This window comes from Alligator mississippiensis, chromosome 1 (genome assembly GCF_030867095.1).
Source record: "Alligator mississippiensis isolate rAllMis1 chromosome 1, rAllMis1, whole genome shotgun sequence".
In the NCBI taxonomy this organism is placed as follows: domain Eukaryota; kingdom Metazoa; phylum Chordata; order Crocodylia; family Alligatoridae; genus Alligator; species Alligator mississippiensis.
The window spans coordinates 2958765-2984441 of NC_081824.1; the positions used below are offsets into that span (position 1 = coordinate 2958765).

At 47.9% G+C, this 25677-nt stretch overlaps 1 protein-coding gene across 3 annotated transcripts; it reads right to left on the reverse strand.

The window, feature by feature from the left end:
• Positions 1–2027: 2027 nt before the first annotated feature.
• LOC109282039 (nuclear GTPase SLIP-GC) lies at positions 2028–24905 on the reverse strand. Of its 3 annotated transcripts, XR_009462334.1 has the most exons (7): positions 24021–24905; positions 16424–16588; positions 13533–13690; positions 11292–11412; positions 4908–5044; positions 3385–3475; positions 2028–2452 (listed from the first exon to the last, which is right to left on the reverse strand). XR_009462334.1 is itself a non-coding variant. In XM_019482735.2 (3 exons), the coding sequence occupies exons 1-3, from the start codon at positions 5301–5303 to the stop codon at positions 2385–2387; spliced, it is 555 nt and encodes a 184-aa protein (XP_019338280.1). In that variant the 5' UTR covers positions 5304–5395; the 3' UTR covers positions 2028–2384. The 3 variants fall into 3 exon arrangements, 1 of the variants encoding a protein (XP_019338280.1); XR_009462335.1 differs by lacking the exon at positions 13533–13690; XM_019482735.2 differs by lacking the exons at positions 11292–11412; positions 13533–13690; positions 16424–16588; positions 24021–24905 and having other exon boundaries at positions 4908–5395.
• Between the last annotated feature and the right edge of the window lie 772 nt (positions 24906–25677).

Genomic DNA, 25677 nt, shown 5'->3' on the forward strand with positions numbered 1-25677 from the left:
CAAAATTGCTTGCAGTATTCCAACTGCGGTCTGACCAGCACCCGATAGAGGGGAAGTATCACCTCCTTGGTTCTGTTCATCATGCATCTGCTGATGCACGATAAAGTGCCATTAGCTTTTTTGATGGCTTCGTCACACTGTCGACTCATGTTCATCATGGAGTCCACTAGGACTCCAAGATCCCTTTCCACCTCTGTGGCACCCAGCAGGTCATTCCCTAGGCTGTAGGTGTGCTGGACATTTTTCCTCCCTAGGTGCAGCACTTTGCATTTCTCCTTGTTGAACTGCATCCTGTTGTTTTCTGCCCATTTGTTCAACCTGTCCAGGTCTGCTTGCAGCTGTTCCCTGCCCTCTGGTGTGTCCACTTCTCCCCATAGCTTTGTGTCATCTGCAAACTTGGACAGAGTACATTTGACTCCCTCGTCCAAGTCGCTGATGAAGACATTGAAGAGTATCGGTCCTAGGACCAAGCCCTGCGGGACCCCACTGCCCACACCTTTCCAGGTCAATACCGACCCATCCACTACAACTCTCTGGGTATGACCCTCCAGCCAATTCACCGCCCACTGGACTGTGTAGTCATCCATGTCACAGCCTCTTAACTTGTTCACCAGTATGGGGTGGGATACCGTATCAAAGGCCTTCCTGTAGTCTAAGTATACAACATCAACCCCTCCTCCTGCGTCCAGCATTTTGTAACCTGGTCATAAAAAGAGACTAGATTAGTCAGGCACGATCTACCTGCTATGAACCCATGCTGGTTTCCCCTCAGCACAATTTTTCCTGCTGGACTATTGCATATATGAGCCTTGATAATCTTTTCAAAGACTTTGCCAATGATGGAGGTGAAACTGATTGGACAATAATAGCCCGGGTCCTCCTTCCTCCCCTTCTTGAAAATGGGCACCACGTTGTCCCTTTTCCAGTCCTTCGGGACCTGGCCCATGCGCCGTGAGTGTTCAAATATTCCCACCAGTGGCTCTGCAATGATGTCAGCCAGTGCCTTAAGTACCCTCAGATGTAGCTCATCCGGGCCTACTGACTTAAAGGCATCCAGTTCTTCCAAGTGACTCTGCCCCACCTCAGGATCTACGCATGGCAGTCTGGCGCCTTGCTGCTGCCTCTCTACAACCCTAGTGAGAGACTTGTCGTGCCCCTCGCTTAGGAACACTGAGGCAAAGAACTCATTGAGGAATTCAGCCTTGTCCCCCCTGTCCGTCACCAATTGCTTCTGCCCATTTACACTGGTGGCAAAAATAAGATCCTGTAAACAAACACTGGTGACTGGGTTAAAGGGGCAACAGCCACCAATACAAGGTTGAAGTGGTGAGCAGAAAGGAATGTCTTCAAAAACTGAAGTGTGCTCCTGTGGTCTGAGAGGGGTGAGTAAAGAGAGAGCCCATCTTCGTGTCTGACAGACCTCAAGCCCATTGATCCCGCGACTCTATTTGAATACCTGGCCATCACTGCAGAGCTATCATCACAAATGGGCAGGCTCCAGGCAGAGTTAAACCTTAGCCTTGGTTTGAAAACATGGCCCATGGCAGGTAAACTAGCCTAGCCTTAATTCTCCTCCAAGCCCAGGTCAGAGGGTCTTTTCAATTAATCATATGCACAGGACATCAGGGAAACAAATTTCCCATAGTCTGTAGCAGCGGAGCGAATTGAACTTGGGTCTGCTCTAGGTTTTTGCCTTAAACATGGGGTTTCCCCTTCCTCATATGAAGACCCACAGGTTTTCAAGAAACATATTTCTTTCAGAGCACATTACAAACTGTTACTGAAAGTCATCCCAATAACATACACATTTAAGCAGATACTCTCCCTTTTTTGCAGAATGCTTTCAGGCTTTCATATAGATCCAGGGACCTCCAAACTGAAAATATTTTGGTGTTTTGGCAATTTTTTTTAGAAAAACCTGATTTAAAAAATATATTATTTTTCAAAGATTTTACAGGAAAATCATTTCCCAAGTAGTTTTACTTCTGTTACTTTAACTGTATTGAAGTTTACATTTAACAACAGAATAGACTCCACAACAAACTTCTTTTTTATTGATATATGAACCAGGAAAAAAATCTTTTCTGAATAAAAAGAAGCACAAAATTACTATTATTACTTCCCAGACTACTAACAGTTATTATAAATCCATTTAGTGCATTGGTATATTTACCTTTCCTGACTTTAGAGAAGAGCTGTGATAGGAGAGACTGCAGTATTGATTAAGCAGAGCAGCAGATACAGGTACTATAACATGTGTTTGGAATTTTCCACTTACAAGGTATTTAGCAATTAATAGAAATTCATCACCATCCTAGTTAAATAAAAGAACAGAGCCTTCAACTGTTTAATTAAAAAAAAGAAAAGACTTCTTCAGTGATTTTTTAAGCATTTCCAGGTACTTGAATGGCACTGTGAATGTACATGATTTCCTTGTATTCATTCTGCAAGTCTGTAAAAAACAGCAGCAAATTAACACACAATTAATCACCTTTATTTTAAAAAAATAATTTGATATCAATCATTATGCACTAAGAACCGTAGCATTATCCTCCATGTACCGCTAAATGAATGGGAACCAATGAAGCTACTTGAAATGGTAGGCAAACTTAAAATCTCCTTGGATTTTATTCAGCTACAACTGCACCTTTGGACCCCAGTTTAACACTTAACTGTGTGTTTAAATATTAAGCGCATTTTTAAGTGCTTTGCCCGGTCAAGTCTTAATATGCTTTCCTCAGCTTTTATTAATATATTTTTCATTCTTGGATGAGTGCTCAGCACTCACTAAGTTACTGTACAGAAGTAGGTACAGCATCACTATTCCCATTTTATGGTTGAGGTCCAGGCTGTGATCCCCCCTGGGGAAGATTTAAGCTGAGGCCTTACACAGCTCAGGCTGCAGTATTGCCAGCATCCTTCCTGCATTTCTGTCTGCAGCTGCTCCATGACAGAAGCAAGGGAAAGGCACTGGGGCCACCCAATCTCTACAGGTATTCTCCTGTCTGCTGTTCTGCAAGAGCCCTCCTTGGGAGGGCATGTGCATAGGAACAGCTAAGATCTAAAGCTTTCCCCCATTGGGCCCCTTGAGCCACCCAGCCCTGTGCTGGGGCTGGGGTGGGGGGAAGAGGAACCATGTGTGTCCCCCACACTAGCTCCATGCATTAAGTGTATTAACCAAGGCCAGGACTCAATTCCTTGCACTTAAAAGCCAATTTACACCCAAACGCCACTTCAGGACCCAATCCAATAGGTGCCAGTCAGCAGTACAGCATCCATCCCAGACATGAGCCAGCAGGTCCCTTGACATGTTTCTTGCAATCAGGAGACAGAGAGGAATCTGAAGATCACCCCCACACATCCTGCAAGATTTCAAATTTTTACCTGGAAGTCTTTTGACAAGCTCTTCCTTATGAAAAAAGGTGAGTTTCAACATGTTGGAAAAGTCCATCTGCAGCGTCCTTGTAATCCCCTCCTGCAGTAAGTACAGTGCACAGCACATGAGCATGGAACTAATCTCAGAGGCTTTCCACCATGTTAGCTCCAGAGCCAGCCCAGCTAGTGAAAGGGGAGCCATGGGCCTCCTCTTTCTGGTGTACTCTCCGCTAAATTGTGAAGCTCTAATCAAAGGGTCAGTCACTTACACCTATACTGACCTATTAATGACTGGGCATGTCTATCCGTGTAGACTTAATGCGCCTTTGCTTAAGGTGCATTAAGGCAATTTAGGTATGCATCTACATGTGGACGCACTAATGCACATTAAATTTAGTTGCAAATAGCTAAGTCACATTAGCACATGTACAGATGCACGAATGCCTATTAACACGGTGTATCAATTAACGCACATCACGTTAAGGTGTATAAGTGCATCTACATGTGTGCTAATGCAATTTAGCTATTCACGCCAAATTTGATACCTACTTTATGCATGTATCACATTTAGGCTTACATAGCCTTAAATTGCCATTTTTAAGGTGCCTTAAGAGTGCACGTGTGTAGACACACCCCCTTAATGTGCCTTAAAAATAGCAATTTTAGGCTAAGCCCCCTTATAAGAGGCATGTGTAGATGCAAATGGTTACATAGGTGTTGACCTTACTAGGATCCAAGTCCCTACTTCCAGGCTGTCTGGAAGCATCAGGTCTAGCAGACCTTTCTGTCCACAGAATGATTTTAAAGCCTGCTATCTGCCAAGCTGGCAGAGTGTCTCAGCAGCAAAAATAGCAGCATTTATTTAGCATTTACTTTTTTAAAAAGCAAAAAAAAACCCCTTGGCTTGGACATTAGAATAGAAGGATAAGAGTTTTAGTTACTGATCTCAATTATCCTGAATCCATTTTCTTTTGTCAGATTTAGCTTGTCAGTGCCTTGACTAGCATAAATCAGGTTTAGTCCACTGATTCCAGTGCAATTTAGACAGCCCTGAGGGGACTCAGGAAAGAGAAGAGAAGCAAACAAAGAGGTACAGAAGACAGAGAGGAACAGGAGTGGATCTTACAGTAGGGGACTGGGGGAGGGGACATGACAGACCACCGCATCAGGGAGAGGAGGTAGATGAGATGTTCTTTACACAGGTAGCAAAAAGACCTGAAACACTGAAGCTAGTAATAAGGGGGATTTCACCTCTTGTCTATCATTTGGAAGAAAAAAGGGGCAAAGCATGAAGGGCTAAATCCTATTTCACCTTGCACATGAAAATGAAGCGTACACATGTGCATGACTGAAGACAGTGGCACTTGCACCACCTGCAATTCTGCTCTGGCCACATAAAGGTGCAGGGGCCCACAGAGTCTGCAGTGTGGGGTTGCCCCCACAGCTGCTCTGTCTGAATACTGTACTGTTCCTGGAAGTGCCACCTACCCCATACATCAGGGCCCACAGGAGAAAGGAAAAGCACCACTCACCTTCAGCTTCTGAAACTCATCCTTCATTGTCTTTGCTGCCCGTTCAAACATCCCACTGTTGACTTCCTTGTCAACACTCTCCTCAATGATATCCTGCATCCTCCGACAGGTGCGTGCCCCTCTTACACGTCCAGCCGCTGTTGCAAAGGTAGGAACAGTCACAATACTGTGTGAGTCTGAGATGGATTTGGAGTGGGGACTGGGGATCAGGTGTGGAAAATAATTGCAGCCAACTGTAGTGGAGGACCCATTCAAAAGGAGCCAACTGGCTCTTCCAGCAACCCTGTACTCACTGTGGGAGAAAGGGGCGGTGCTGCTGCCCTGGAGAAGAGGGTCTCTCCAATTCCTCAAGAGCAGTGATTTCCCTGTGCCTACCCTTGCCATAGCCCTCAGCATGAGGGGTCTGCTTTGCCCCAGGGCAATGCAGTCACTCAGCAGTGGCAATGTAGTGCTGAGCAGGAGTTGATTTGTAGCGGATCTGCAGTCTCCTCACTAAAAGGCTCCTCCTATTTCCACCCTGCCAAAGCCCAGTGAATCTGGCCCTCCTCCTCCTAGCAGGCCAAAACCTCCTGAAATGCCTCTATACACGAACAGGGAAGATAAGCTGACATCCAGCTACCTACCTTGCAGCCAGCCCCATCAGTTTGGAGAATCATTTCAAGGGTCCAGAAGACAAATTTACAAGGCAAACTGCAGAACAATTGCATGGCTCACTCCTACCTTCATAATACTGCTTGAGATCGTCCTGGATGGAGAGCGGAAGAGACTGGTAGACTGCCGCCTTCCTCTTAAGGATTTTTATTGTCATGACCCAAAGGTCTGATTTTTTGTGCGTGCTTCGGCACTAGAATTATCCCCGTAGGTTTACAGCTTCGTTGCACAGTGGAGTTCTGCTGCGCAGAGAACCCGCGTGCAAAGGAGAGAGTTCCCACCACTTTGCAGCTCTCTTTGCAGGGTGCATTTCCCTTTGCCACACAGAAATGCACGGTGCAAAGGAGTTCCCACTCTTCGCATGCAAATTCGTGTCCCGCTATTGGCTAGTGCTAAATTATTCCCACGTGGCGGCTAGCAATTGGCCTGCTAGCCGTATAAGAGGCTTGAGCAGTTTCTGCCCAAGCCGAAGAGGACTCCGCATCCATCTCGTGGGGACTCTGGGTCATCGAAGCCCTGTGTGTTACTCAGAGGAGTTTGGCGGCCTGATCCACCGCCCACCTCTTCCCGTCTTCGAGCGGTAACTTTCTATAAGACACATCGACGAGTTTTCTATTTTGAGGCGCGCTTGTCCTGGACATCCGGAGTTCTGTCTGCGTGGAGCCTAGCAAACTCCACGTGATTGTTCGTGTTTTTCTTTTGTAACCGCAACTCAAGCAAGTTTCCAGCCTGCACCGCGACCATCTCGGTGTAAGTAAACAACCTTAAAATCAACCGTTAAGTGTCTGTGCCTAATTCTAGCTCAGCGCCTGCCCTCTCCGACCTGGCCTGCCTGGGCTGCTGGCCACAGCCCGCATGCAGCGCAAAGAAGGGCCCGGGTTCTGGCCCGGCCTGCACATGGCGACGAGGATGGGATCAGGAGAGGGCTCGCTAGAGTTAGAATTAGTTGAGAACTGCCCTTGGAAAAGTGGGAGACACAACGTAGCAAGTGTTGTGGAACTGGAGGCACAAATCGTGTACCACCAGGTGGGCGGAACAGGCAGGAGATGTATCCGGGGACACCTTTCGCTAAGGGGAGAAGAAGGAGCTTCTGAAGTTGGAGCCCTAGAAGGGAAAGAAGTGTATCTTCACCCCGCGGCATTCGGGTGTATCATGAGCGATGAGCGGGTCCTGTACAGGCCCCTCAATAGTGTAACCCTTGCCGAAGTCGACCTGGCGAGTGCAGTAAGCCCGACCCCCACCCGGGACTGTGTCCATTGCTCGCGGTGTGCCCGGGAGATGGGAGAGCCGATCGGCTGGCTTTCCTCTTGCATGGGATTGTCCGTCCAAGCTCCACGAAGACCTGGAGACGGAGGACCGCGCCATAGATGAGAGAGTGGTCCTATGGTGCGACAAGGGGGGAGAGTTGAATGCGACTTTTCAAACTATGACAGATCTGATGAATAAAACTTTAAGTTTGAAGACCCAGCTGCGTATGGCCGTTCGGGCTGTCGGAGAGGCAGCTGAGAGAGGGGATCTTAAAAAGCCCCAACAAGATGGCACCGAGCAGAGGGAAGACCGCGTGGAGAAGCAGGAAGAGAGGGATGGAGCTTCGGAGGAGCCCGCGAGGGTTCAGCCGGTAACTCCGCCCAGCGACGCAGCGTCGATTCTGCTGACCACACCCCTTTGCCAACGGGAGGGGGAGTCAAGTGGAGGAGTGCATCCGCCCCTCCCGCCTGAAACAGCAACAACTCCCACTGTAACAATGACTACAGCTCCAATAGAGACAGCAACAATAACGACTCGCGAAGAAATTGATCAGCCTGCAGCATCAAGCATCCCAGTCATCGGTCCGCAGAGTGCAGTTCATGCTACCACCTATTACGCTCACTCCAGAGCCAAACTGCAGAATTTGTGTAGAGAATCCAGGATCCGATCCAAGGAAACTCTGGCTGTGTGGTTGGGACGTCTGGTCGTGGAGCTAGGGTCCGACCTCCTGGACCAGGAAGAGGCAAGCTTCTTGGTGAGACAAGCTTCATGGAGTAGGGGACATGTCACCGACATCGACATGGTGGCGTTTAGCATCCACTGGCCTATTCCGATTTCAGCACTTGTGGCAGGAGTGATCGAACAAAAGGCCCACGCATGGCACGACAGACGACCAGAGCACACTAGTGCAGAACAGCTTGTACTGGCTATTATAGGAGTCTCATATTGCACCTGGAACCCAAGAGAATGCACGTTGGGACTGACACTGCTCCAACGAATGCAACCATAGCCTCATCATCACCTGCAGGACCCTGGAACCATTCCGGTAACTCTCGACAGCATAGATAGTTGTCTTAAGGTCTACGGGCAAAGAAACATCGTGGTTTTGCGAATTGTGCTTAACCCAATGGTTGATCATCCTGTGAGTAGTCTCCTTCATCAGTTGCCAAGACTGCACGTCCTAATGGAGCCAAGACTGTCCAGTGATCAGGAATGTCAACGCCCAACTGAGGCTCAGAACACAAGACGCCGCAAATCCGAACGTCCAGTATTACGCCAGAGAAAGCAAGAGGAGCGATACATGTTTGGATTCCTCCTGCAGCATTCTGGACTTAATAAGCGACAGCTTTGGATTCTGGGGGACGCGGGACAATGGCAACTAGCCTATGAGTTAGGTTTTCACTATCTAGAAGAGGGTGACGACGACTCCTCAACGATTTTGTCGAGTTGCTGAGTGTGAAAAGAGAGAGAGCTGTCCAGTATAGAATCGTGTTTCCATATCTGTATTTAATAGTGATAATAAGTTTGATCGACTGCATTATCGTGCAGTCCTGTGTCATTTTGTAAATAATAGTGGAATAACCATTTTAAGAGAGTTCTTTTACAGATCAGGGATTCGGAGTGTGTGGTGGACAGAGGACCCGAGAAGGACAACATCACCGAAAGGAACGAAGGCCTGACGCGCGATTCCACCATGACGCCCACTGAAGTCATGATTGTCCAGTTTTTTGTTATGAATGTGATTTTATGTATATGTGTGTGTGCCGGCTATTATTTGATTCGATCCCTTGAGGATGAACTTTTATTGTTGACTGATTTTCTATTTGCTCATTTAGTTTCGCGAACCATTGACAGAGCTGTTAATAACCCGGATGATAGGTTTGAAGTATAATTCTATTGTGCCTTCAGCAAGGGGGGATGTTATGACCCAAAGGTCTGATTTTTTGTGTGTGCTTCAGCACTAGAATTATCCCCGTAGGTTTACAGCTTCACTGCGCAGAGGAGTTCTGCTGTGCAGAGAACCCACGTGCAAAGGAGAGAGTTCCTGCCACTTTGCAGCTGTCTTTGCAGGGTGCATTTCCCTTTGCCACACAGAAATGCACGGTGCAAAGGAGTTCCCGCTCTTCGCATGCAAATTCGTGTCCTGCTATTGGCTAGTGCTAAATTATTCCCACGTGGCGGCTAGCAATTGGCCTGCTAGCCGTATAAGAAGCTTAAGCAGTTTCCGCCCAAGCCGAAGAGGACTCCGCATCCATCTCGTGGGGACTCTGGGTGCGCGGCAGGGTCATCGAAGCCCTGTGTGTTACTCAGAGGAGTTTGGCGGCCTGATCCACTGCCCACCTCTTCCCGTCTTTGAGCGGTAACTTCCTATAAGATGTATCGACAAGTTTTCTATTTTGAGGCGCGCTTGTCCTGGACATCCGGAGTTCTGTCTGCGTGGAGCCTAGCAAACTCCACGTGATTGTTTGTGTTTTTCTTTTGTAACCGCAACTCAAGTAAGTTTCCAGCCTGCACCGCGACCATCTCGGTGTAAGTAAACAACCTTAAAATCAACCGTTAAGTGTCTGTGCCTAATTCTAGCTCGGCACCCGCCCTCTCCGACCCGGCCTGCCCGGGCTGCCGGCCACCGCCCGCGTGCAGCGCGACGAAGGGCCCGGGTTCTGGCCCGGCCCGCACATTTATGTCAAGAGCATTCAAGATGACATTTGTCTGCAAGAATCAATGTATATTATTTACCATTTCTCAGGTTCATTACCAGTATTTGCCATTACCATCTCACTATTACTTCACACTGATTTAATTTCTTTGCTGTAGGTAGAGACTTGATGCTGGATTATCTTTGAGCTCAGGCAGCACAAATCAACTAGCAATGCTCCTACTACACGGGAATCTCTCAGCTGCAAAAAGCCAATTTCACTGAATGCAAACACACCAAGGACCCAGCCCTGTGCCCTGTGCCCTGTGCTAGGCCATCTGTAGCTGGCTGGGTGACTCCTATGGAGTGGTTACTGCCAGCATAACTTAAAGCAGATATTAATATTCTGTAAATTATTCTGTGGTCAATCCATCCTGCAAAATAGGGATGTCATTCACATTCATCTATGATTTGGAAGACAGGGAGAATTGCACCCTCAGCAAGTTTGTGGATGACACCAAGCTGGGAGGGATTAGTAGATAAGTTAGAGGAAAGGGTTAGGTTCAGAGAGACCTTGACAAATTGGAGGATTGGACCAAAAGAAAACTCATGAAGGTCAATAAGGACAAGTGCAAAGTCCTGCACTTAGGAGGAAGCAATCCCCTGCAGTGGTGCAGGCTGGGGGCTGACTTGCTAGGCAGCAGCTCTGCAGAAAAGCCCCTGGAGGTGACAGAGGACAAGAAGCTGAACAGGAACCAGCAGTGTGCCCTTGTCGCCAAGAAGGCTAATGGTATCCTGGGCTGCTTTGGTAGGAGCACTGCCAGCATATCAAGGGCAGTGATTCTTCCCCTCTATTCAGCACTAGAGAGGCCACATCTGGAGTCCTGCGTCCAGTTTTGGGCCCTCACTACAGAAAGGATGTGGACAAGGTGGAGAGAGTCCCACAGAGGGAAACAAAAATGGTTTGGGGGCTAGGGCATGTGACTTGTGAGGAGAGGCTGAGGGAACTAGGATTATTCAGTCTGGAGAAGAGCAGTCTGAGGACGAGAATGAATAGTAGCCTTCACCTCCCTGCAGGGGGGTTGCAAAGAAGATGGAGCTGGACTGTTTTCAGTGGGGGCAAATCATAGAATCATATCATAGAATCATAGAAGTCGGGTCAGAAGGGACCTTGTAGATCTTCAAGTCTGACCCTCTGCCCGGGCAGGAGGGAAACTGGGCTCAAGTGACCCCAGCCAGGTAGGCATCAAGCCACTTCTTAAAGACGCCCAGGGTAGGAGCCAGCACCACTTCCCTTGACAGAACAAGGAGCAATGGGCTCAAGTTGTAGCAAGGGAAGTTAAGGATAGATATTAGATACAACTCTCTCACTGGGAAGGTGGTGAAACATTGGAATAGGTTACCCAGAGATGTGGTGGACTCTCCATTCTTGGAGGTTTTGAAGACCCAGATAGACAAAGCCTTAGCTGGGATGATGTAGTTGGGGCTGGTCATGCTTTGAGCAGGAGGTTGGACTAGATGTGACCTCCTGAGGTCCTTCCAGCCTGAATTTTCTACGATTCTTTTTCCCTCTCCTTGGTAATACCCTCTCCTGTCTGAGGTCATCGCAGGTGTTCATCACAGACAAGAGAAGCCTTCATAGCATATTATTCATAAATTTATCCTCTGTGTCCCTGAGATTCCCCTCCACTTGTTGTTCCCTACTTAGACCTGCCCTGAAGTCTCCTCAGCCCCTACCCAGCAAGGGAGAAGAACAGCAGGTGCCTCATGGCCCGGTCTGCTGCTGGCAGCACAAAGCACTCCCTGGCGGGCCGCTGGCCTGGTTTACTTCCCTCTGAACTTGGACTTACTTCTTGCACAAGGCAGTTAAGCCAACTGCTCTTCTTCCCATCCTCCTTGAATTTCTTCTGCACGAAGCACCTGAATGTCTCAAGGATGCCTTTCAATGTGGCTTGGGTGCCTGTTTGGTTCCTATTGGTATAATAAAACACTGATCATTAAAAGAACAATAGGCTTTCCCCCTCTGCTGATGGGGAGGCTTCCCCCCCCCCCCCCGGACAGGGAGGCAGGAGGAAAGGGCCCTGCCCTGGGGCAACAGGGCACAGGAGACAACTGACATCAGAAAAGACAGCTTCACTTCCCTTTGCCCTGATCTAGTTTGGGCAGAAGAGGCTGTCTTGCCACCCTTGTTTTCTGGAAATGCACAAACAGCCAGCTACAGTAAGCCACTAGAAATGACAGAGAAGTAGAGATAACGGCAAGTCAGCAGGAAAGGCATCTCTATTGCCTGTGCCATCTTAAAGGCCCAAGATATGTCATACGGTTGTATAGTTTACTTTTCATATCTGAAGCCATTGAAAATGCCAAATGGGCACTGACTTTCAGGCTGGTCACTATTCCCTCACTCCTTATGTGACTTACCACACCGATTGCCTTCCTCATTCCTTAATGGAACTATGGTGTCTGTACTTTTCCTCTTATTCTTGATATGCCTGTAGAATCCTTATTAACTGCCTTTTATGTCCCTTTCCAGCTGTATCTCAAATTGTGCCTTGTTCTTCCTCTTTTTCTCCCTGTGTGCCCATGTGATACTATTGTACTCTTTCCTAGTACTATGGCCAAGTTTCTGCTTTTTATAAGATCCCTTTTCTGACTTTCAGCCCCTTGCAGAGATCACTGTCTAACCAGGCTGGTTTCCTGTTGAACATCTCACTCTTTAATTTGAATCCGATGGCTTCCCCCTGTACTCTTAAGAGAGCCTCCTTAAAATAAAGCCTGCTCTTCTGGACTGCTTTTTCCATTGGTTTGATTTTCTGAAGTCCAATATCCTGATTCTGCAGCTGTACATCCTCCCTCCGCCCGCCACCTGCCCCCCCCCTCCCATCCCTACCAAGGATCTTCAACTTTGTCATTTTGGGTGTGTCTACATATGCACTTGAATGTGCATTAGCCTATTTTAATGCATATTAAAGTGTCACAAAAAAAATCCATGTTATTTAGGTAACGCACATAAAAATAGGTTATTGTGCATTAAGAATCACTTAAAAACTATGCTCATCAGATATTAAAGAGAAGCAGCAAGGGGCACAGACAAAAGTGCAGCTCCCTGATGTAACTCATAGCACTTCACAAGAAGTGCTATGAGTTACTGTGATGCCCCAAACGCAACAGATATTTGCTGTTGAGTGCCAGGGGTTGGGATATTCAGCTGGAATTTGGAGCAGATCCAGTCCACCTGCCTCACCCTTCAGCATCAGCTGAGAAACCCCAGACCAGGCTCCCTGTGCTCCTTTTCCTGCTGTTCTGTAGCCAGCTGAGCCCTGCTCTTAGTGTATCCAGACAGACATTAATGAAGGCTCTCCATTTTGGAGCATCTTCATCTGAATCCTCATGAAATGAGGACTCAGATTATTGTGGGATTGGGCCCTTTTAAAGCACTCTGTAGTTGTGCTCTTGTGTTTTGTCATAGTTGTAGAGCACTTTCAGGGGCCATATCAGGCAAAAACGATCACTTCTGTCTACAGTGCTCCAAATTCTCCACACAGATGGGAAGCGGGTGCACAGTGCTGAAATCAAAGGCACTGTAAATTATTTAAGATATAACCATCTCCCCCTTAAATCCCTTTGTGGTCCTTATAGATTGTTCTACTGTGGAAAGCAGATAGGCAAAGGCAAGATGGGAACTCCTGCTTTTCTGCCAAACCCTGCTCTTTTTGCTACTCATCTCCTTAAACTTCTTTTCTCAATTAATCTGTTTTGTCCACCTCTCCCATCCTCTGACACCCAGACTATGACCTCTCTTGGTAGGACCTGTCTTTATTGCTACAGCCTGTGCAGTGCGATGGGGTTCCCCTGGCTCCATCATACAAGCAATAATACTGAAAAATGCTGGAAAACCAACATAAACAGGCATACTGGGGCAGAGACTGTTCTCTACAGTGATAATGTCCCATTGTAATGGGCTTGGGGAGGTAACAGGGATCCCACAGGACTGACCTACCCCTGTAAGTCAGGAAGTTGAGGACTAATGAGCACAGCCTCAATGGCAAGTCAGGCTCTCTGCCCTCAGGGCAGAGCAGGGTCTCTCTCACCTGAAGGTGGTTCCAAATATTGGGTTGATTTTTTTATAGATGGGTTGAGCAAGAGCATCATTTATGTCTAAGCGAGCGAAGGTCTGGGATGCATACATGCCATTCTTCAGGCACAAGGCTTTCAGGGTCCGGTGATAACCTCGTTTCCCCCCGGTTCGCTACATCATTGGAAACATGGTTGTGATGAAGTCGGTGTGGTAAGGATTAGAAAGACAATGGGGTGGGGAGGAGGAGGAAGAGTGAATGACTTTGCATTATGTAGCACCTAGAAACTCCCAACAAGGGTCAAAGCTCCACTGTGCCTGAGTTCCTGACCATTTCACCAAAGGCTTTCTCAGCATTTTCTCCAATAACTGCTTTATACAAAATGCATAGACAGTGCTTTGAACGGAAACCCTTTTATCTGCAGATTCCTAAACACACTTCCTCCCCCAATAAATCTTTCATTCTTTTATGCAATGTGCAACAGCTTTAAAAGCAAAGGGAGGATGTGCTCCCGCAACCCATCCTGCTCCACAAGAGTCTACCACACTCTTCTGGGAGATGGGAGATGGGAGTTTGAAGACCTTCAGGCAGAAGAGGGAACTAGACCCAAGTCCCCCCTACAACTCCTGAGCAATGTGCAAAGGGAAGGCAGGCAGTGGCTCCTTCCCCAGCTGCTGTGCTCTGGAAGGAAATCAGCAGCTCTCAATGCATGTTGCAGAGCCTGCTTCTTTACTTGTACTGTGAAAAAAGCCTGACTGGGGAGACCATCTTCCCACCTCTTTGTCCTGACTCTACCTACTGAAGCCTAAGAGCAGAATGTGGCCCTTTACTGATGAAGGTAAAGGAGCGAGATGGGTCTGGATTCCAGCAGCCTTATTCATTAACTGTCCCTTTGCCAACACCAAGGAGGTCAACCCAAGCCCCATGGGGTAGTGGGGGGTTGTTAGGCAGCATGAGACAGCCTTTTCTCCATGCCCCTTTTTAAGCCTTACTTAGTCTTCTTGACTCCTCCTAAGAATGCTACTTAAGATAAAAATAAATGAATCTTCATTACAAGCTTAAATTTCTTTAAACCAGCTGAAAATAGCCCTCGACAGATAATGGGCCACCTTCACTGAGTATAACCCAATCAAATCTGTGTGAAATTTACTTGGGGTTGAATGAGTATTTACCCCTGGCTAATAGAGAATGAATCAGAACACAGCAGGCACTGACAGACAAGCAGGCCCCTTCTCTAACTCATGGTGCTTTGCATATGTTAGACTGCTCCCCCTGACCCTACAGACATTCACCAGTTGGGTTGGGGGGGGGGGGCAGTGATCAAGTTCCATTTCGGAACCACTCAAGCCTGATTAGCCTGCATGCAGCCTCTTTCCTCTAGCTCCCCGCTCTCCTCCCCACAACCACCGCCCCTCCAGTTCTGGTGGTGCATGCGGGAAGTGAGGGGGAGCCAGCAGTAACCTGGGATTTGCCCAGCCTGAGCTGGAGGGGGAAGAGCTGGGGGGGGGGGGGGGGTCTTCAATCCACTTGCTCCCCACTCCAGGACAGATTAGGCAAACCCCAGCCCACAGCTCCTCCCCTCTTTCCCCTTCCCTTCCTGCAGATAGCACCAGGGGTGTGGCTGGGCTACATCAGCCCAGCCCTGATCATACAACGGACTGACCCTAGGGAACAGAAGTTCCCTAGGGTGCTCCAAAGTAGAGCACCTTTATCTGATCTCTCATTTGATGAGAGTTAATTTGTGAAACAAACAGCCACTTTAAAATGCTCTGCAGCCATGCATATGTGTCTTGGTATGGCTATAAAATGCATTCAAGGAGCTGACTGCATGACAAATATCATTTCTATTTGTGCCCAATGGCCATTCATAGATGTTAGGATTCATAGATGTTAGGGTCGGAAGGGACCTCAATAGATCATCAAGTCCGACCCCCTCAGCCATGTCCTGAAAAGTGTACATGTGCAAGGGCATGCATTTCCCACAGGACGAATAGCAGTGGCACATATTTGTGCTGCTATTTGTCCCCAGGCACATCCCTCCACACGTGCTCCAGCACATGGGAAATTGCCCCAATAGGGTAGGGGAGGCTAGGGTTAGCACCTCTGTTGGCCCCAGAAGCCTTATCTAGAGTCCTGTCGGCGGGGCCAGGCCAATTGCTCAGAGCTTGGCTGGCAGCCAGAACATGGCTTTGGCCAGCCAGGCTGTATATGTGAAGATGCACACTACTGCCTCATGCTCCGTGCTGGTTTTTAGCGGTGGATTTTTTGACACCGGGATCTCTCAGTGTAAAAAAAAAACCCGTTGTGCTGCAAATTAGCAGTGCAGTGAACAGGTGACCTGGAGTCAGAGAATGCAGAAGTACCCCGCCACATTACAATCAGACAGGAAGGAGTTAAGGTACTGTTTTTTCCCCTCGGCCACACATCTGCTCAGTGGTTGCGGCCAATCAGTTCTTATTGTCACTTGCTTCTTGCTCATAGTGACACTCATGTTTTGGTGGCATGAGTCCAGCACTTCCCAGGTCTCATGAATTGTGGCCTTTATCATCCCACTTCTGAAATTTCCCATCTTCCCCACTACCTTCTTCTAACTGGCCATGCTTTCTCTCCTGGACCTAGAAACACTGAGCTGGAAATCTCTTTCAGTACTTGCAGTCCACTGAGGACACTGTTAAGGTACTCAGGAAGGATCGATTTTGTTTTATCAATCTGAAAACGCTGCACAACTTTCTCCTACTCCATATCAGTTTATGAGTTTGTTTGTTCACAACCTAGGTTTTTATCTAAAGTTTCCCCATGGATTTCCAAGCTTGTTTTCAATTATCAATTAACAATGTATGGGAATGGAAGCTGGTGGGAACTGCTGGCCAGAGGATGTTGGGGGAAGTCAAGAGTATGCTACTCACATTTAGGATCCCATTGATAATGTTCTGGTGTGATGCTTTTGCCACCTCTATGCCATCCTTAAGAGGTTGTTCTATCTGAGCAAAACAGTTCTCCACCTCCTTCTCCAGTTCATTGATCGCTTTCATTACAAAGGTTTCCAGGCTGTTCTGCTGAAGTTTCCAGTTCTGGAATGGCAGAGAAGCACAAGACATCACTCAGCAGCTGGTGCTGGTGGCAGCAAACAGATCCCAGGATTTTTTCATGGAAGCCTCTAAAGAACACCAGGTTGCTGAAAGAGGGGTTTAAACCCACTCTGTAGCTGGCACCCTTCCTCCTCTTCTCCCTGCAGTGCTGAACTTCCAACAGTACTCCACTGGGAGTGAGTGCTTGGGTGTGATGTCACCAGACAAGGTGGAAATGACCAATCAAATCATGGCTTCAGAAAAAATGTAGCTGCATATTTTCTAGAGAAAAGGATGCATTCCTCACACCAACTCCATTTCACAGGGGCTGCCCACAGAGCAAACACTGGTATAGAAATGTTACAGGGATTTCTACCAGTCACCAGGCTTGTTCTGGGGGCAGAATTCAACTCTGGTCTTTAAGTATCAAAAACACAGGCTCCCTTGCATCAGTTCAAGCTAAAGAACAATCCCATTAGCTCTCAGCAGCATGGGGTCTATGATACACAAGTGAGCAGTTGTCTCTCCTTCCAATGAATGGCCATAGTGGGCGTATCTAAAGGTTCATTAATGCGTTTCAGTTAATGCACATTAAAACTAGTATCTCCATTGTGAGGTACTAGGAAAATATGCTTTACTCAATCGTAATGTGCATTAACTGATAAGCGTGGTTTTTAAGAGGGAACCCCATCACACTGCACAGGCTGTAGGAGGCCTTATATTCAGCACTGACGAGGCCTTACCTGGAGTCCTATGTCCAGGTTTGGGCCCTACGCTTCAAAAAGGAAATGGAGAGTTTGGAACGCGTCCAGGACAGAGCAACAAAAATTATTAGGGGCCTTGGAGGCAAGACTTATGAGGAAAGGCTGAAAGAGCTAGGGTTATTTAGTCTGGACAAGAGAAGACTGATGTAATATTTCATAACTGCTTTACAAGCTTTACAAGCATTCATGGTGCTCTGGCATGGTGCCATAGGACTGGAAAAGAGCCAATGTGGTCCCCATTTACAAAAAAGGGAGGAAGGAGGACCCAGGAAACTATAGGCCAGTCAGTCTTACCTCGATCCTGTGGAACCTTTTTGAGAGAATTATCCTGGTACATGTCCACGAGGGGCCAACAGGGGAGATTATACATAGGGGCAACCAACATGGGTTCATTAGAAGCAGATCCTGTCAGACCAACCTGGTGGCCTTCTATGACTAGGTCACAAAATCCTTAGACACAGGGGTAACTGTGGGTGTAGTCTTTCTGAACTTTAGGAAGGCCTTCGACACCGTCTCTCACCCCATTCTCATTAAAAAACTAGGGGACTGTGGTGTCGACACCTATACAGTCAGATGGGTCATTAACTGGCTGGAGGGCTGCACCCAGAGAGTGGTGGTGGATGGGTCTTTTTCGACCTGGAGGGATGTGGACAGTGTGGTTCTGCAGGGCTCAGTCCTCGGGCCTGCACTGTTCAAAATCTTCATTTGTGATTTGGACGAGCGGGTGAAAAGCACCTTGTTCAAATTTGCAGATGACACTAAGATGTGGGGAGAAGTGGGCATGCTAGAAGGGAGGGTGTAGCAGGGCACTGCTTGTACCTGCCACTTTAAGGGCCAGAAGGCAGCAGCCAGCAGGTGCCTAATGAGGGCAGCCATTTTTAATCTAGGGCTGCCCATATAAGCAGGGCAGTTCTGATGCTAGAGGCCAGGCAACAACATTGCCTGGCTGAAGGGCTCCTGGTATCATCTGGAGGTAACGGAGGAGCTGTAGGGGATGGTCAGGAGGCTCCTGGTCCTGGGTATGACATAAAACTGCACCCTGCCAGGAGTGGGTGGCCTGGTGGGGCTCTCAGTGGCGTGGGAGCCCCCAGAAATGCCAGACCAGTTACCACCCTGGTGAAAGGCAGGTCGGGACACCTTAACCCCTAGACCCCATGACCAGGTGGGTTACCCATTTGTTTGGATGGCTGAGGGAGGGTGGACACTTGGAGAGAAAGAATAAGGGCCATAGACTGAGGCCTGTCTGAATATGCGACACTGGTCAGGCCGCAGGTGGAGTACTGCGTCCAGTTCTGGGCGCCGCACTTCAGGAGGGATGTGGACAGCATGGAGAGGGTCCAGAGGAGGCCACCCACATGCTCAGGGGGCAGCAGTGCAGGCCCTACGAGGAGAGGCGATGGGACCTGAACCTGTTCAGCCTCCACAAGAGAAGGCTGAGGGGGGATCTAGAGGCCATTTACATACTAGTCAGGGGGGACCAGCAGGCATTGGGGGAGTCCCTGTTCCCCTGAGCACTACCAGGAGTGACAAGAAATAATGGTCACAAGCTGGCAGAGGGTAGATTCAGACTAGACATCAGGAGGCGTTACTTCACTGTCAGGGCGGCTAGGACCTGGAACCAACTTCCCAGAGAAGTGGTGCTGGCTCCTACCCTGGGGGTCTTTAAGAGGAGGCTGGATGAACACCTTGCTGGGGTCGTTTGACCCCAGTGCTCTTTCCTGCCTGTGGCAGGGGGTCAGGCTTGATGATCTGCTCAGGTCCCTTCTGACCCGACCTACTATGAAACTATGAAACTATAACAGGTTCCAAATCCCCAAAGGGCAATTATGGAGAGGAAAGAGATGGGTCATAGGAGGCAGGACTAGGAGCAGTGGACTCAAGCTTCAGTGGGGAAATTTAGTTTGAAGTTTAGGAGGAATCTCTGTGTGGGCAGTACGGGGTCCTCTTTGTGGGAATCACTAGATTGAATCCCCCTGCTCCTTTTGGGGGTCCTGAAAGACTCCTAGTACTTGCAGCGCCACATGAAAATATCAGTTAGAATCAAGTCCTAGACTTTAGGGCTCTAACTAGTCACATGTATAGGGCAGGTAAGAAGTATTTTGATGATGCATAATTTCAGTTCTTTCATCTTCTTCCTCTTTCCTCTGGAGTATCACAGATCGATGGCTGGCGATGGGATAGGGGATGGGGTGGGATAGTTTTATGTGTCAGTACACAGGAAGGTGTGTGCTGCTCACATGCTCAAGTTCACTCTAGTCTCCAGGTTAGGGGAAGTGTTTTCTATCTGGTCTGACGAACAACGGGTTTTGAGGGATTTGCCTTCCTCTGCAGCATGAGATCACAATTCACCTAACTAATTTCCTGCCATTTCACGTGTGGTCTTGGTTTGTCTGGTTCTTTAGGTGAGACATTTAGTTTGAGGATTGAGGTAATTTTGTGCAACTAGAAGATGTGGTTTTGCTGTAGCGGTTCTGGATGATCCCCACAGTCTTGAGATACAGATGAGTTGGACCAGATGAACTCATGGTTCCTTTTGGCCTTAGGTTCTAGAAGATGCATTAAACCTGTTACCTTTTTCAGTCTCTTAGGCCTCTGACCAAAGGCAGATTAAGATTAATTGGTGCCCTAAGCAAACAGAAAACTGGAGTCCCCCCACGCCTCATCATAAACATGAATGCATCAAACAGCATTAATAAACAGACCTCTTAAATGTTCACACAGCCCATTAATAAATAAAGCACAACACACAATGTTGAAATTAGCTACTCAGTTTTGCCACGCACAAAAATGAATTAAACACGAGGGCTGTGCAAAATGTCATTGAGTATTTCATTTTGAAGCTGTTTCAATGTTTTTTGAGCTCAAAACAGTGAAATTGAAAGAAAACAAAAGCATCATAACAGCTTTGAAACAAAGTGAGGGCACACAAAATGTTTTGCAAGTTTCGAAATGTTTCGAAGCAGCCCAGTAGTGGGAGGCAGGAGAGAGCCGGGGCTGTGCTCCAAGCGGCTCCGCAGCCCCACGTAGCTCAGCCAGGTGGGGAGCTCAGCCCTGGCTCTCCCACCTCCTGCCATCCGGATGCACTTCATGGGGCTGGAGGAGCTCACCGAAGCACAGCGCCAGTTCTGTCCACCTCTCACCGCCGGGCTGTGCTCCACATGGCTCCACCAGCCACATGGAGCTCAGCCCCCAGATCTGAATGCCAGCTGTCAGGAGGCTGCTGCTGCCAGCAAATTTTGCTTTCAAGACTTTGAGGTGCAGTTTCTGAGAAACCTCTAAATCCTATCTCCTTGAAACTTGTCAGGCTTCGTGCCCTCAAAAGGGGCTACTATCCCTACCACTTCCGTCGTAATCAGACATGAAATGACAATGTTTTTGGCATTTTCATGAGTCCCCGTTATAGCCTGTGGGCAAAATGTCAAAATGAGTTGAAACAGCAAAACCGTTTTGATGAAACAAAATGGGACAGTGCTTCAAAATGAAATGAAATGAAATGATGACATGAAACACTGTTCCTTTGAAATGGCAAACTGGATGTTCAAATGAAACAAAGGTGTTTTGCACAGCCCTATAAAACCCCTGCCTTAGGAAAACAAATCACAGCACACAATATCATAATTAACGACTCAGTTTTGCCACACACAAAAATGAATAAAACAGCTGCCTTAGGAAAATTACTCAGATGCCTGGGATCACCAAAAAAGAACAATATGGGCCATACCAATAGCCTCTATTATGAGTCCAAGAATAGTGCTACGTACCTCTACAATACTGCTACGAGGAGTCCAGCTACATGTCAACATTTCCCTCTCTCTACCCCTACCTGTTTCTCACCCGTTGTCTTGTGGCACTTTCACTGACTGGCATACTTGCATATTGGCTTCTGGGATAAGGCATCCTGAAAGAAGAATCAAACTGGCCAGGGAGCATGCTCCATTGTCCTTGCAGCTCAGTGCATTACAAATGCATTCAGACTGGTAAAGCCATCGCTATAAGCTTCTTTTATTAGACTAACTAAAACAGTTGGGAAAATTCTTTCTTGCAAGCTTTTGGATATAAACACCCTTGTTCAAGCAAAGGGAACATCTGCAGGTGCTTTGTGCTCGTCCTGAGTGATCCAGGAAGGTGGAAGGAGGAAAATGATAATCTGTAGCTGGAGTCTTTGGGTAGAGGCGATATCTTTTATTGGACCAAGTAGTTGCAAAAAAGTTGTTATTTGCAAGCTTTCAGACACGCACATCCTTTCCCAGACAAAAAAAAAAGAAATTAAAAATGGTGAGAGATATGAAAGATGTTCAGAAATCCCTCAGGTATGAAAAAGCCAGTCTTTAGAAACCTGTTCTGCAGGAATGCAAATTCAGGAGGACTGCATAAAATCAATGCAGGATTGCCAACCCCACCCTGTCAAATATCATAAGAGAAACTCTTAAATATCAAGAGATTTGGTATGTAAATCATGAGAGGATATTTTTGAAGTGTTTGGGGGAGTGTTATTTGAGAAGGTGTGGGGCACTGTGGGTGATTGTGTGGGGCAGGGGCAATGCATAGGGGGTGCACATGGGTGCATGTGCAACCGTGGGCATGGCAGTGCACCCCCTGCAAAAAGGTGTCTGCAACAGTGTCAGCAGGACCTGCAGGCGATTGCTGCTCACCACCCCGCTGCCCACACCACAGGTGGCATCTGTGGGCAGTCCATGATCGCCCCTGGCCACCATCGCCACTGCCGGCAGTGCTTCAGGTGGTCATTGACCTCTGGTCAGCACTCGCACGCCTCCCCCCCACCAAGAGCGCCGGCGGTGTCTGTGAGAGCTCCCCATTCGCTGCCGTACTTCCGCTGCTCCCGCTGCCACCGCCAGTGCGGTCGTGCCCGCCCCCCTAGCCACCGGGGATGTGTACCATTCATTGTGTGGGGGGTTTGCAGTGCTGTTTGCTTGATTTCTGTCTGCCTGCTGGCTTTGCCAGGGCCCTGAGTAACCTCCCTGCCCCACCAGGCAGGACACAGGGCCCCCGGGGCAAAGGAAAAGCACAAAGAGACCCAAGCAAAATGCTAGTCCAAGCTGTTGAGCAAATTCTTTTAAAAGCTCTATATCTGAAGCTAGGCTCCTAAGTGAATGCGGTGCTTATCATACTTGAAAAGTCTTCAGGCCACTTACCTAGATACCCAAAGCCTTTAAAGCCTAACTTTAGGATTCCATGTTTGAAAAAAAATGCAGATGTACACTTTTGAAAAACACAGATCCCTAAATTTAGGCTTTAAAGGCTTTGGGTATCTAGATAAGTGGCCTCAAGATTTTTCAAGTATGCTAAGCACCGCATTCACTTAGTAGCCTAGCTTCAGACATGGAGCTTTAAAATGATTTGCCCAACTGCCTGCACTAGTATTTTGCTTGGGTCTCTCTGTTGCTTTTTCCCAGGGGGCCTTGCACCCTTCCCAGTGGGGCAGGGAGGGGACTCAGGGCCCTGGCAAAGAAAGCAGGCAGACAGACCCAAGCAAACATTGCATAGCCTGCCTCTGCCCCATGCACAAATGTTGGGGGCACATGCCCCCCCATGCCACCCCTGGCTTGGGGTGCATGCAGCAACAGGGAGCTGCTCCTCCTCCTGCTCCCAGACCCCTTGGACAAGCAACCCACCCATGCCTCAGTCCTGCTCCCTGTCCCAGGAATGCACTGCCCTGGCTGGAGCTGGGCACCACCATGGCTCGAGTGCCTGCCCCTACCCCAGCCCCCTCCCTCACCGTGGGGGTTTCAATTTCCCCTTCACCCCTCTCCCACCCCCAACTTATCACCGTGCATGGAGATTTCCTCTCTGCTGCACTGTGCAGCTGCTCCCTGCTCTCTGCTGGGCTCCTGGCCACCAGTATGCCTGCGGCTGGTCTGCATATACACATATGCATGCCAGATTGCCTGCTTCTTGCTCCTGGGGGACCCCATTTTCTGAAGGACCCTGGGCCAATGCCCAGCAGGCCTGGGCATTAATCTGCCTATGCCTCTGGCAAATGTTAAGTGAAAGGATTGATGGGATCTGATCTGATATCCTAACAGTCGCACCTCATATTGTAACAGTCACACCTCATATGTGATCATGATCCCAGGCTCTTCCTGCACTGGCAAGTAGCAAGCTGGGTGCCCATAGCTCACAGCACCAGTCAGCTGATCAATGAGACCTGTCTTGGGAACTCACCAGAGCCCGCCAAGGCTCCCTTGATCTTGCTGCTGGAAGCACCAATTGGCTGACTGGCACTAGCCTCACAATCAATTGAAGTTACTCAAGTTTTGCATAAAAGATTTGTGGCTTAGCCCCTATTTTATCACACCATTAATTGCAGGAACATGATTCTGGGATTACTAAAGATGTGATTAATTGATTAATCATGTCTTAAGCGTGTAATGTTTGCCAGAGGCCTTCCTATTAACATGTACATTGCCCAGCACAACAGAGCTCTGATTTTGGTTGTGGCCTCCCAATCAGTACATTGCCAATACAAGCATTGACAACAAATATAAACCTTTGACATCCCTGCATTTGGAGATGCTTCTCTGAACCAAGCTTCTACCCCTTTAAAGTTTCTCTGTCACTATTGAAATGAGTCCAGCAAATGGTGCAGTGTCCTGGCCAAAGAAACACTCACAGTATCACTGCTCTGCTCATGGGGAAAGAGTGGACGTTACCTGTCTCTTCCTTAGTGAGCTTCTCCTCTTGCTGGTATTCTCGGGCACTGACTGTGTAAACTAGATCTTCCTTATCCAGAATCTCCGAGTCACTTGGCAGCTCTTTCTAGAGGACAAACACACACACAGTGAGCACTGATGAAGTGGACTATTTGAACCAGTTTCAGAAAAATCCTATTGTCATTGCATAGTCCCACAGCAGTTCCTGTACTGTGCACTGCAACAGGAATTAGTGGACTCAGTCGTGCATCCTCAGCCATCCCCGCTAATGGCCCAGTGCCAAACCGTGCTGCTAGTTTTTGTGTGCTCCTCCCTTCTGCTGCTCATCTAGCTGCCCCCGTTGCATCCTGTTCTCAGCTTTGTTGTTTGGAGGGTAAAAACAGAGGCTGCGAAACAGAAGCAGATCAGCAGTGGTGGGATGAGTCATGCAGGCAGCCTGCACTTCAGCTTCCTCATTGAACTAAGTTGCCGGCTCCCATGGGTCCCAGGGCTTCGTTGCCCTGCCCTCTGGGGTGGGAGCAGGAAGAAAAAGCTGAGGGAAGAAAAGGCATCTAAAGTCAGAGCAGCCCAGGTGAACAGTTCTGCTTTAGAGCAATAATTGTATAAAACATAGAGAAGTGGGGCTGGAAGGGTCCTCCAGGTCATATCAATTCCAAGCCCTGCCTGAGGCAGGATCAGCCCTGTGCAAACCAGCCCAGACATATCCATCATCTAAACTTTGTAAAATGACCGTTAACCTGACACAACACAAGACATCACACGTGAAGGTGCCACAGGTATAGCAGGAGGAGCGCAGCAGCACTAAGTGTCATAGCACTAATGAAATTCATATTCCCTAAAGAGATACAAAGGGGATGAATTTCCTGCGATTCCAACATATCACCACGTGCTTACCTTCAGCTTCCTCATGATTTTTTTTCTCCGTTCCAGTTTCACATTTTCATTCCTCTCCAAGACAGCATCATGTTCACTGTCTAAAGAGTTCTATGTTGGAGAAGCAATGAACGTTATTATATGCATTCCCCAAGACTGCCAAACTATCTTCACAAATTCATCAATTTTAAAGCCAGAGAGGTTCATCTAGTCTAGCTTCCTGCTTAACACGGGTCAAAGATTTGAGTTCAGATTAAAATGCCTGAGCAAGAACTAGGCAGACAAGGGTCTTTGGGTAGATGTGATATCTTTTATTAGACCAACTAAATAGTTGGAAAAATTGTTCTTTGCAAGCTTTTGGGCACAAACATCCTTCTACAGGCATAGGGAGAGTCTGCTGGTGAATTCTGAAGTCTCCTGAGTAAAATGGCAAGAACTACCCACACTCCAGGAGGTTTTCCCCAGTCTAAAGTCTACATGACGCACAACCCTTCCTAACCAACCAGCTTCTGATTTCCTAACTCCTTGGCCCCATACACCTGGCCCTTTGGTCTTAGCTGATGTCTCTGGTTGAAAGAGCACAACTTGAATTTTGGATGGACTTTCCATGTGTGCCATTCACTTCTTAAACATCACTTGCCTTAAAGAGCAGATTCATCTACACGATCAGTATATGCATAATTTAACAGGCAACTGCTAGGACCACAGCAGTGCTCTGAGTTAGTCTCTAAAATAGTGCTCTTTGGAGAAAAGACATTGCTCTGTGAAATATAAAACCATGTTC